Here is a 13,203-nt window from a genome sequence, read left to right as displayed (position 1 = left end):
AGCACACAGGAGGCAAAGGCATATCTCTTTGAGTTCAAGGCCAGCCTTGTCTACAGAGTCAATTCAAGGACAGCTAGGGCTCTGTTACACAGAGAAACCCTGCCTCAAAAACATAAACAAACAAACACTGTAAGGCAGCCTTCATTTCTTCCTGATGTGATGCTGTTCAAAGAAGAGGAAGCACACTTTGTTAGGGACAAACACACAGATACACACAGACACAGACACACACACACACACACACACACACACCACATGGGCATAGTAGTCACAGATTCAGACTCATACAACAGAAGACACAGGAAAAGCAAACCAGAGAATCTGAATCAGGCCACTCTTAGTTAAATGCCACTCCCCCAAGGGTTCTAATACAACACTGACACATTCTTGGTGACTGTGTTTATTATGAATGTACCCAAACCCAGCACACAGACGGCCACTGAACTGAGGTTCCCCGAAGGCCAGGAGGTAGGACTTTGTAAAGAGAATAATGGAGAGGGAAAAGAAGCAAGCAGGGAGTGGGGAGCGTGCTGTCCAGAGAGTGCAGGTGCTGAGGAAAACTACCCATGGCCAGGCACAGCCTGGGCAGATAGGACTGTGCAGAACAGGCCCTGCCTGGAGCTGTGACGGGCCAGCGATTTGTTGTCTTCTTAGGAGCTACATGGAGAGCTCCTGGTACAAGCACATCTAGAGGACATTAAGGACTCTATTAACAGGCACAGACTGAAGGCTGCTCTGGACTCACCTTAGCAGCAGTAAAATCTTGAAAAGCCCACAGCTATCATTACAATCAAAAACAAAATTCAACTCCATTTAAAAGAATACCAAAAAAAAAAAAAAAACAAAAAAACAAAAAAACAAAACCCTAGCATTCAACCATTTTAAATGGCTTGTTTTGAGTTAAAAAAAAATCAAAAAACTTGCTAACTTGGAAATATGGCACATACTCAGGGAGAAATTCACTTAACAAAAACAGGTCTAGAAGTAAAGCGTTTGAATGAAGTGGAGTCAAACAATTACTTGTAAGAGCTGGAGAGATGGCTCAGCAGTTAACAGTAGTTGTTAACTACTAGTTCTTCTTGCAGAGGACACCTGTGACAACTCACAACTGCATAGGGATCTAACTCAACTCAAGGGATCTAACGCCCTCTGACCTCCTCCTGCACCAGGCACATGAACATGATGCACAGACATATATGTAGGAAATATTCAAACACATAAAATAAACAAATCTGAAGTATATATATTCAAGGATGCAGAGGAAAACCATACCATGAAAAGAAATATAGAAGATATTTTAAAAACCCAAATGAAATTTATAGGGATAAAAATTAATATCTGAAATCAAACATTATGTGAAAGGGACCAATGTGCTGAAAAGCACCACAAAAATTATTGACAATAAAACACAGAGAGAAAAACTCAAAAATGAACCAAGCACCAATAACCTGTGGCCAAAGTAAACTGTACATGAAGTTACAGGAGGAGTGGGAGGAGGAAAAGATGATAGAAAAACGTGAGGGGGACGGATGCATCTTGCTTGTGAAGCATCTGCCCAGAATCACAGAGCTCCAGGCTGGTCCTCAACACTGCAGGGAAAATACATTTGAAACTGGAATTTGATTAAAAAAACTATAACCCACAGATATAAGAAGCTTTTTTTTTTTTTTTTTTTTTTTTTTTTTTTTTGTAAATCCCAAAGCTTCAAGGAAAGCATACATCATTTAAAATAGCTGTGATAAGAAGCCAGAGGATTTCTAACAGACAACATACTAGCTGGAATACTGTGGAGAACCATGGGCCAGAGCCAGGCCAGAGTGCAGGCGGAGGTCAGCAGTGGAGAGGAGGAACTGGACTCACACCATGTACGGCTCCCCAGCCCACAACCCAGAAGTAATAAAGAGTCCGCTGACTTTCTCAAAAACCAAATTAAGGACTAAGGTGGACGGCACCTGGAGAATAACACTAGAGGTTGACTGCTGGCTTCCACATGGTTTCCTGCCTCCCCCACACAAGAGCACCTCTGCATGGATGACGTGTGAGCACACACGGGACACAGGCACAAGCTAAGAGAAATGGGGGCACAGGAGAATAACTGGCAAGCTGGGCTGCATGGCCCCATGCCTACACCACCACCATGTGCTCCAGGCCACGGAGTCTGCAACAGACAGTTCATACGGAGCACTTTGTCCTCACCTAAACTGTCAGGAAAGGACAGTGATTCACAACAAGATTTTAAAAGGTAAAGATTTCACCTAGCCTCACATCAGAGGTAGTGCTTGGGAATGCAAGCCCTCTGATTCTTCAGGCACCTGGCATAGAGAATTTGAGATTGGTATCAGGTTTCAGCAGGGAAGACCGAGATCATATAGTGATGCTGCCTGGAAGGCCTTTGGGAGCAAGGTTCCATTGTATCTCCATGGTGGGAGGCACATGGCTGTGTTTTCATGGGCGACAAAAAGCCATCTTGTTCAAAGTCATACCCGGCTGCAGAAGGCAGCACATGCCCAGTGACATTCTAATGCTGGGTTGGCCTCAAAGGAGACATCTTTGAGGGGCTAGAGCTATGGCACTTTCTGTAGGTTTGGCTGAGGTTTTTGTTGCAACTTCTTCCCTGCCCAGCCCAGTACCCTCACTGTGTCACAGATGTGGGAGAACAGAGGATCCCAAATGCTCACATATGTGTGTGTGCCCATGCGCGTACACTCGCGCGCGCGCGTGCGCGCGCACACACACACACAACTAATATAAGGAAGAAAACTGCCTCAGACCTCCTGAACAGTTTAAATTTATCCCTTTCTTATCCTTCTCTTCCCCTGAACAGGCAGGTCCTGGGGCCTTTTTGAAAGCCTGGTGCTTCTTCACATCCTTCATCATACCTCATACTCAAAAAAGTGGGCAAGTCGTATTTGTGTTTTCCAGGTGTATTGGAGGTGAGCATGCAAGCATCATCTAGGTAGTTACATGATAGCATCAGTTTTGACAATAGTCAATGGCTCTAATGAAGCTGGACCCCAGTGACAGAAGAGCCAGACACAGCTAAATGGACCGGGGATAGCCAGTCCCATGTCCCTGAACAGCAGAACCATGTTCCCATGCTCACATCAGAGTTATTTGAAACAATTGTGAGTCTGTGGAGTCTGTGGGCTGTGGAGTCACGGGAAGAGTATGTACCCAGAGCTGCCCTCCTTAGCATCTCCTGATCTATTGCGTAGTAGAAAACACCACTGTAAGAACACAGCTCCTTAGAGAGCACAGAGTGCTGTGGATGGCATACTCGCTGCTCGCAAAACAGAAGGCGGGATCAAGCCTCTGCCTCATAAATCACTCGGGCACTAGGGCCCACACAATAAAGCAAAGCATTCTTTTAGCTTCTCTAAGTTCCCATGAATGTTTTCTTTGTGTTATTTGAGGCTCTCTCTGAGATTTACTCAGTGGGGCTGAGAAGGTGCCACAGGATGTAGCCACAGAAAATAGTTGGAGATTAACAAGGACAGTGCTGACCAGCATGGAGTCTCCCTCACACCTGCACTTACCAATCTCTTTGGCCCAAGAGCCCTTTAATAAAACATTCACATCCTGGAGTGGGTGTGTAGATTTATTAACAAGCCATGAATTTACATCTGGCCCTTTGTCTAAAGTCAGATTCTATAGAAGACATCTGTGTGGAGCCTCTCTCTCTCTCTCTCTCTCTCTCTCTCTGTGTGTGTGTGTGTGTCTCTCTCTCTCTCTCTGTCTGTGTGTGTCTGTGTGTCTGTGTGTGTGTGTATGTGTGTGTGTGTGTGTGTGTGTGTGTGTGTTCCAATATTTTAAAATGGTGACAATCTGCACTTTTCAGAATTACAGGGAAGCTCACTGAGTTTTGTCAAATGATTTTTAAATCATGGGTACAACAATGGCACAAATCCCCTGAGTGCTTGTGCCTGGGGCCTCCCCAGCCTTCTTGTCCTTTCCAGCTGAAGCAAGGTATGGTCTATAATCTAGGGCCATAAAAGACCCTATTTGGGAGACAAGAGTAGAAGTCTGGATGTGAACAAGTATGTTTTCTTTGATAGCTTTTCTTTCTGGACACTGCCTAGTTGGCTTCTTATTGAGTAGACGATTTCACTGGTCTAGTGCCTCTGAAGAACAGAGAACACTAGACTGATCAGATGGCTCAGCAGATAAAGCACCTGCTGCCAAACCCAAGGACCATGAACCATGTGGTGGCTAGAACAGACTTCTGGAATTTGTCCTCTGAGCTCCTCAAGTGCAAATCCACACATGAAATAAAGAGATGTAATATTTTTTTCTTAAAAAGTGAACTCACAACACTGGATGTTCTGAAACCATCATCACAAATCACAATAGGCAGGAGTATGCAAAAGAAGCAAAAACACAATAAAGCAGTCAAAACAAGTCATCCACATGATTTGTTAATCTGCAGGCAACTTGGGGGATGGGGGACTTGTAGATCCTACATGGACACCCAGAAGCTAGCTGAAGGCTCCTTGGAGAGCCAGCTGTGGCCTCCAGCTGCTTTTTGTAATGCCTTCCCAGGAATCAGAATGGGCTGAGGAGGCGAAGGGTTGTTCTTGTACCCCTGTCCCCAAGGTCCCTGGTTAAAAAAATAATAATGTGAATATAATCTTTTCTCCACCAGAGGTTGGTTGCCTGGAATTAAGAGCTGTGGGGACACATGGTGTTGTCAGCCACAGAAACATGCTGCTGTACCTGCATGTGGACTTCACACGGTTGTGGATTCTGCTTAACACTTGCATTATGTTATCTGGGTTCCCAGAATTGCACAAGAATCTGTATGTAAGACAGTGAGGGTTCCTGCCCCCAGTTGGTTCTGTTGCCAGTTGCCAATGGCTGGGCAAAGAGACAGAGGTAGGACCGGAGATTTTGCAGGCAAAGGGACTGAGGAAGAAGGCTTAAGAATTGCCATAAGATCCAGGCCTGAGAGCTATAAGAACAGGGGAAATGCAGCCCCAGCACACCCCAACACTGGGTCTAGGGTAGCAAAGATGGAATATAGATTTTGGTAAGTAATAACTCAAGAATACTGGAGGGGAGACATTAGCAATGTGCAAGTTTGAGAGTGGCCCAACCGTTGAGCTGTTTAAGGCATATTAAAATAGAAGACTCTGTGTGTGTGTGTGTGTGTATGTGTGTGTGTATGTGTGTGTATGTGTGTGTGTGTGTGTGTTTGTGTGTATGTGTGTATGTGTGTGTTTGATTTGGGAACTCAGAACAGTGGGGCAGGTATCGAGGAACACACATGTGCTACCTCCCTGCTACTGCCACTGGGGAGATTAGGGCAGAAAGTAAAATCTTAGAAACAAGCAAAGGGGGCATTTCCAGACAGCTAATTTCCATACTACGTTGCAGGAGTATATGAGAAAGTCAGAGCAATAGAGTACTGAGGGAGTGTTGTCTGAGTAGACAAAAGGTACCCAGCAAGTCACTGTGTTCATTAGCTCTAGTCCTCATGTGCATGACCATAGTTCCTCTGTTCCTTTGTTAGGAGGTAAGCCCTTCCCATTAGTTCTGCTTCCATCTCAAATAGGGATGTGTGGTGGGCTCTTTCCCTGAAACTTACCTTAGTATGTGTGGTTCTACTATAGACCAAGGGGATTCTATTTTGCTGTAGAAATATATAATTTAGAAGTATATCTAAATTTAAAATTCTTTAAGCCAAGCAATTTATCGCAGCAGCTAATTATGAATTCATTGTTGTTTCTTGAGTAGACGGTTGGAACAGCTGACCTGTACCTATATTCAGGAAGGTGGACATATACATTGAGAGTGTTTCTGACTATTTTACTTCAATCATTAGTCTTTGTGCTATTTTTATGAAGTTGTGTTCAATAAAGGGCATTTTAATATCTGTTAGTACCTACTAAAACCTTGGTGAATTGGAGGCAGGCCTCTTGGATGAACATATTTTATATTTCTTCTGTAACATGGTGACATTGCAAGGTTATGTCAGCAGGGACCATGGAATGGGAGCTGTGCCAGTCACCTGGCAGAAGACAGCTTAGGAAGTTGTCACTGGAGCCTTGGTTGGAGGCCAAGGGTCCTGACATCCAACAGCAGCTGCTGCACAGACTGTAGGAGGCAAAGGAGCAGACTGACTGGGGTCTACTGCCTGGCGGCTGGCCTTGCAGTCATTGGTGAACCTGCAGGAAGGACATCACTGAAGAAGCTGTGCCAGTGTTGAAGGCAACAAGGCCACCCATGCCTTGGTGTGTCCCACATGGTGTCACCGGTTCCAATGTACAAATAAGAAAACCTAGGCAGTGGATATGGGTCACAGACCCATAACTACTCAGCTATGGAAGAGCTGGAGACAAATTCTCCGGAACCTGTGTTCTTAGCTACTTGATTGCTGTAAACAGAAGTGACTTGGAATAAAGGCAATGAAGAAAGCATTCCTTAGGCCTTTAATAAGTTCAAAAGTAAATTAAAAGATATGTTCGGAGTTATATTCTACTTTTATTATTTTGTGTTAGAGGGGCTGTATATCTGTGCATCTTCAGAGAGGGGTGTGTGTGGGTAGGGGTGTCAGGAGGTAAGGCTGTGTTGGTGTGTATATGTGAATGTGCTCGAATGTGTGCATGTGAATGCATGTGCTTTCCAGAAAACAGTCTTCAATATTGTTTCACAGGAATCATCTGCCTGTTTTCAGAGCCAGGGTCGAATTCAGTGGCCAGTGAGTCCCAAGGGTCTCCCCATGCACACTTCCTTTAGTCCTGGGCTAATGGGTGTGTGGTGACATCTGCTATGGACTTGGGGGTTTGAACTCTGATCCTCACTCTTGCACAGAAAGAACTTTGTCAACTAAGTCACCTCCTCAGCCCTGTGTTGCCTTTTAATCTCGTATTTTGAGTACTTAGTTATGTTGACATATTTGCTATTTTTGACTTTAGACAAGCATTTTTACTTACTTTCCTGGTTATTCATTTTCTACACTTAATTCAAATGAAGCCTAAAACAAAGGGTGACATTTTACACAGTGGGGGACCTCAGTTCCAACACTGATTTTGTCATGAGATCTCTGTGTAAATTCTGGCTAGACTGGAATCAGTTTCCTCATGGTTTCTAACCATTCCATTCTTCATCAACTCAGTGTAGGGCCTGCAAAGTGTCACAGTGAGCATATTAGACACTGATTGCTAGTTTCAGGTGGCCGGGCCAGGTTGCCAAGATTGCCATAGGCTGGTCTCCAACTGGGCTACGGTGATGGCTGTGTTCTCTGGCTGTGTTGTTTTGGCTGTTCACCAGTACAAGATGTCACAGAGACATGCTTGCGTTGGCCAGGACCCACGGTCACACTCAGAGAAGAAATGAGAGCTTAAGAATGATCAAATTCTCTTACATTCATGTTAATAAGTGTGCTATCTTGCTTCCAGTTTCTGCTAAAAGCCCTTCTCATGTTTGCATGGAGTATGTCAGCTTGTCATGTCTCCTCATGTGAGGTGTGTGGGTCGGTAGCTCATCAGAAAACTGCCCATTTTATAAGGATCAAGCTTCAGTGTCAAGTCTATTTCCAAGCCACAGGATGTCTGCTAAGCATGACCTATGTGTGTAACTTTTATTTGTAGCTATATTCTTTTTTCTTCATACATGTGTAAATATTCATGGGTATATGGGTACACATGTATGGAGGTGTGTGAGTGCCTGTGTTTATGTGTGGATGTAGGTAGCAATCTTGGGCATCATCCTTAGGAATACCATCTACCTTTGGGTCCATGTTTCTGACTGGCTTAAAGCTCATCAATTAGGATGGACTAGCTGGTCGCAGACCTAACGGACTCTTCTTTCTGTCTCTGCCTCTCAAGTACTGAGATCATAAGACATGTCATCATGCCTGACCTCTCATGAGATCTAGGATTAAATCCAGGCCCTCCTGTTGGTAAGGCAAGCACTTTACAGACTGATTCTATGTCCCCAGCCGTCCTATAGTGGCATTCTTACTTTAAGTTAATAAAGAACAAAAACAAGTAGTGGACATCTCTCATTTGGTATATACATGCAAGGACTCTGATTTGAAAGAAAAAAGTGACTATTACACACTCATTTTAGCCTTCCTTTCAGCCTGCTGAAACCTACAAAGACATGTGGCTGAAACATTATTAAATCATTATTTTGTAACTTTCTCGTTGCTGTGTATTATTTTCCTCTGGGATTTAAACATTTCATCCTTCAGGGAAGCCCCTTAAATAGGAAGGTAAACAACTCAAAGTACCTTCAGGAAGTCCTTGAGATGGCCCAGATTCACTAGACTCCTCCCTGTCACAGTAAGCAGTAAAAGCTTAAAGTCCTTTTCAGACCCAGCTGAGCCAAACTGCAAATACGAATGTGAGACCAGAGCAGCCTGTATGCCTAGAAGCCTGGATGGGATTTAGGCCAACTGAGGCACCTGAAAAGGACACTCATCAAACTGCTGAGCTACCTGCAGGCTATGCAGTGTGCTCCAAGTTTATCTTTGGTGAGCTGCCACCCAGCTGGTGTGGGATTTGGGGACACAGGTGTCTGTGAACCATTTCTTCTCCCTTCACCCATGTTCCTGTTAAGTAACCCCAATAAAACTCATTGGCTCATCAAACTGGACTTTAGTGGTATCCATACTTTGTCTGCTGTGGGTTCCCTGTTTAGGGTAAGTACACATGTGTGTTGTATCTCCACAGGAAAAGTTTTGTCACACAACAGCACCTTAAAAAGCATGGCTTGTTTCCCAAAAATTACCTCTACATATTCTCATATTTTCTGTGAGCCTGCTGCATGTAAAGGAATTGAAGAGACAAGTTCTTAATCTCCACTGTAAGACTTAAAAGACATTTTTAGAGGTCTATAAACCTCTGTAATTCCATTTTCGAAAGTATCCAGGAATTAGTCAGCTTCATAGCAGCTTAAGTTGCGTGAAATGCTAAAAGCCTTCGAAGCCCAGTTGGCAGTGGGTTCTCATGGTTCTCTAAGACTTTCAGCTCCCTTCTTTCCCTTTGCAAGGCAGCTCTGCCATCAAAGGCCATTCTTTAGAGGGGGCTTAACGGCTTTGGAGCAGTTGGCTGCATTCACAGCCAGCTTTGCCACTGCAGCAGAAAGGAGACCACATGTGCAAGCCAGCTGAAGTCATGCACAAGGCAAGAACTAGGGCTGCGGGGCCGTGAGCCTGTCAGATTGCAATTGAAAACAGCTTTTCTCAAGGATTCTTACTCAGTGTCTGCCAGACTGCTGCATTTCTAATCGGGCCTGGCATGATCTGTTAGATCTCAGAAACGTGAAAGTCACAGAGAAACCACACAAGGGTGTCCATTGGCCTCCAAGTGTGGTCAGTGGCTTCCCACCAGACCAGAATTATGTCACTCACCAGTTAATATGAGTACAGTTTTGGTACAAGGCCAGGAGGTTCAGGAGGACCTGACCAGAAGGGGCCATGGGTTTATCTGAAGGCCGAGTCTTTCTGCTAACTACTGCAAGCATCAGCCGTTTAACTGTCCATCTTGGAACCTCATCTCTGTTTCTTCAACTTTTTCATGCAGAGGTAATGTATTTTTTAGGAAAATATTTAGAATTCCCATGAGGTATAATGTTGATCTAGAACATTTAGTGGAAGTTAATTTCTTGGTACTCCCAAATTTAAGGAAAAGTCAATTTTCAAAAAAAAAAAACAAACAAAACCAGGCAGCCTGGGTGGGTGGTTCATGCCTTTAATCCCAGTGCTGGGGAGGGCGAGGCAGGAGAATCTCTGTAAGTCAGTGTAGTCTACAAAGTAAGTTTTAGGCCATATAAGGCCCGGTCTCCAGAGAGAAAAAAGATCCCAAACAAAACCCATGTCAGAAATTTAAGGGAAACAAAAGTATCTCAGGGTTTGGTTTTAAAAAAATATTAATCCAGATAAGATAAAGATTAATCCCTATGCTCAGATCTCTAGATCTAGAGGCTCAGAGATGGCTGGAAGCCCAGAGGCTAGTGACAGCAATGCCCATTTCATTTTTCCCCTGCAACAGTCTTTCAGATAAACTTACTGCAGCAGAGAATGATTTGATAAAGCAGCTACTTGTTCTGCTCAGCTCCTTACTGATGAGGCAAGGCTGTTACGGGTGGTGGCGTCCCAGACTGGACCGGCTCTAACTGCCATCCCAGAAGATGCTTTACAAAGTTCATTAGGCACACAAGACTAATCTGACTTCCTTTATTTGCTTCCAGGTCAAATCCCATCAGCAAGAGACTCCATGCTGGTCCTCAGAGCCAACGACTTCTGCCTCCCTAACAAGGTCCTGGGACCCTGTTCAACATACTCCACTTGATACACTGTGTGCTAGTGAGTAAATCACTTCCCTAAGGCAGTGGCTGCATCTTGTGCATTTCTCATGTCCTTCCTTTACTATTTCTGAAATTAAAAGTCCAGAGCAACTACAGAGTGAGCAAACATAATCTGTCAAAAAGGTATTAGGAATCTGCATTAGAGTCACGTCTTACATAACCATCTTCTGGTCTTGAAATCGCATGTGTACCGCCAGTCCTGTAAGAGCACAGTGACGGTGACAAGAGCCCATTGTCCAGAGGGACAGCAGCCGTCCTGACACTGAAGCATATGTTGTTTGCATAAGTGCGGTGATGATGTAAGCAAACCTGCTGTACTGCTGGGTGCACAAAATTACAGCAGGGCTAATAATGCATAATATATAGAACCTGATGATTAATGATTATTACTTGCTTATGCATTTACTATATAGCCCTCATAATTATCATACAGTAAAACCTGTTACATATTTATATAGGCATGTTGTAAAGATGTTGCTGTGTTGCTCTAGCCCAGTTTTATACATCTCAATATTTAGAGTCTCTCATCATTTTATCTTGTGTTTCAATTATCCTCATGATGTTATGTTCACCTTGACCCCAGGAGCAGTATCCTATACCATATAGCCTAAGTATGGAGTAGTCAGTACCAACTAGGTCTGTGTGAGTTCACATAATGACTTAATCTTTCAGCAATGCATCTGTGAACGTGACCTGTAGTTAAACAATGTGTGGCTGTATTTAGCAAAGTTTTTTTTTTTTCTTTTTTAGAAACAAACTACAGCCAAATGATGGGCAATATTCCAAAAGCAGAAGCAAGCTCATGGGAAAAGTGTTGCATACAAACTGGAAGTTCAGGAAAGAAACAAAAAGCCCTGAAATATCATTCACCCATCATCTAAAAGCTTATCTGGGGCTGGAAGGCTGGCTCAGCAGTAAAGTACTTGACTGAGAACTGGAGGTCAGATCCCTAGCACCCACATGAAAGTGCACACAGCAGTGGAACATTTCTGCAACCTCAGCATCAAAAAGACAGAGCCCAGAGCTTGTTGGCCACATAGAATAGCCAGACCAGTAAGGTCAGGGTCAGAGAGAGACTCTGTCTCAAAGAACGAAAGGTGGAGAAGGATTGCAGAAGACACCTGACATCAACCTCTGACTTCTACACATGCATGTGCAGCTGCATATGCACACACACACACACACACACACACACACACGTAATACACATACACACAAATTCTCAAAGCTCAAATAAATTCTAACTTAAGGGATTATCAAAGTAGTAGTCATGTTTTGAGATTAAAATATTCCCCAACTGCCATGCCCTCTACTACAGTTCTGTTTTCTTCCTCTTCAGTGCTACAGATGCCTGAAACCCACTCTACCATGAGCTATTCCTTGAGCCTCTGAGACAAAGAGCCACTCATGAGAAACCTATACTGCAGAAAATGTCTTTATCATAGAAATCAGACAACAGTTCACTGGTGGAACACTATCCTAGTATGTGAAAGGCCCTGAGTTTGATCCCCAGCACCTCAAACAAAACCAATCAAACCAAGAAAATTAATGATGCTTGTTTAAACTATTCAGTTTTATACTCACTGGCCTTCATCTCTAATACGCCAATAGCCTAGGTATAGACCATAGCAAGCAAGGGCCTAGTTTCTGTTCCCTATCAGTTAATAAAGCAAAAGGGGGGGGGGCTTGTAAGAAAATGCAAGTGATACATTGCTCTGCTGTCTGGACCTCACTTTTATTCAGACAATTGAGACTACAACGCAGAAACACCTCCGACTTGCGGACCCTTACCTGCATGAATATGCATCTGTTGAGCATCTTCAGGATTAAGTAACCCCAGTAAATGTGAAGGCCCTGGAGGATCATGAGCTGGAGGTTGAGGAAGATGTAGGAGAAGAAGGGTTCCAGATAGTACAAAGGCATGATCAGGGTGCAGTACAGAATCCTGTGGGAAACAGGTGGGGAAAAAAAAAAAAAAACTCTGGTCAAAGCACTGGTGAATTACAACGAGAAAACACATTTTTCCCTCCCCAAAGTAACTTGTGCTTAATATCAAAAAATGTCCAGAAAATTCTATATAGGAAAGAAAAGGTGATATTAGCATTTATAATGTATTTTGCAGACAATCAAGTAGTATAGCCTGTTTCCTGAGACAAAACAAGACAAAAAAACACCAACAACAAATGATAGTCCATGCCATTGCTTGCTTGGCAGCCGCTGCTCCCAGGCGTTCTCTTTGCAAAGAGAACGCTTCCATGATCCTGATTCCTCGTTAGCTTCTGGGAAGAGACAAGCCATAGAAGCAAGTGAGAGAACACATGTTTGTGTGTGGTTTCACTTACTCAGCCATGGCTTGAGAGGACTGGAATGTAGTTCCCTGACAGCAGGTACTAAGCATACACAAGGCCAGGATTCAGCATCCTCAGCATCCCTCCCCAAACACACATTTCAAGATTGCTTCCACTGCCTAAAGTGAACTGCCCTCCTTGTTCGCTGCATGCAGACTCCTCAACACAATTTTACCTGCCTCCTGTGTGTCAAGATACACAGCATCTTTAGCTCTTACTCCAGGATAAATGGCTAAGTGTCCACTCAGAAAACCTCATAGGACTGTGATGTTAGAGTACCTAGAAAGGTTGGCTTATAAGCATCTATTTACTTGTAAAAAATAATTTGTTCATTTAAATTGAGAAAACAAGGAAAAAAATTGTGCACAGTATCAGCCTCTTAAATGACACTGTACTTTTAGTGCTTCATCTTCCTTTCTCAGTGCATTATTTAATTTAATTATTAAACGAACAGACAGCCAAATTTGCTGGGGCTTGGCACAGAGTTCGTTGAGCTGTAGGGTACAGAACAGACCACTGTGCTAGGAACGCCATCCTCACTCCA

The 13,203-nt window shown here is 43.7% G+C and overlaps 1 protein-coding gene across 1 annotated transcript in view; it reads right to left on the bottom strand.

Moving 5' to 3' along the window:
• CERS3 (ceramide synthase 3) overlaps positions 1–13,203 on the bottom strand; it is a gene marked incomplete at its 3' end in the record, with an annotated part of 79,216 nt that overhangs the window by 14,558 nt on the left and 51,455 nt on the right. The window contains exon 10 of the mRNA XM_080914256.1: positions 12,103–12,256. Coding sequence (XP_080770382.1) covers positions 12,103–12,256 — 154 coding nt within the window. The remainder of the gene's footprint in view (positions 1–12,102; positions 12,257–13,203) is intronic.

Source organism: Micromys minutus (genome assembly GCF_963924665.1).
Source record: "Micromys minutus genome assembly, chromosome: 3".
NCBI classification, from domain to species: Eukaryota; Metazoa; Chordata; class Mammalia; order Rodentia; family Muridae; genus Micromys; species Micromys minutus.
This window is presented reverse-complemented; position numbering and strand designations above follow the sequence as displayed.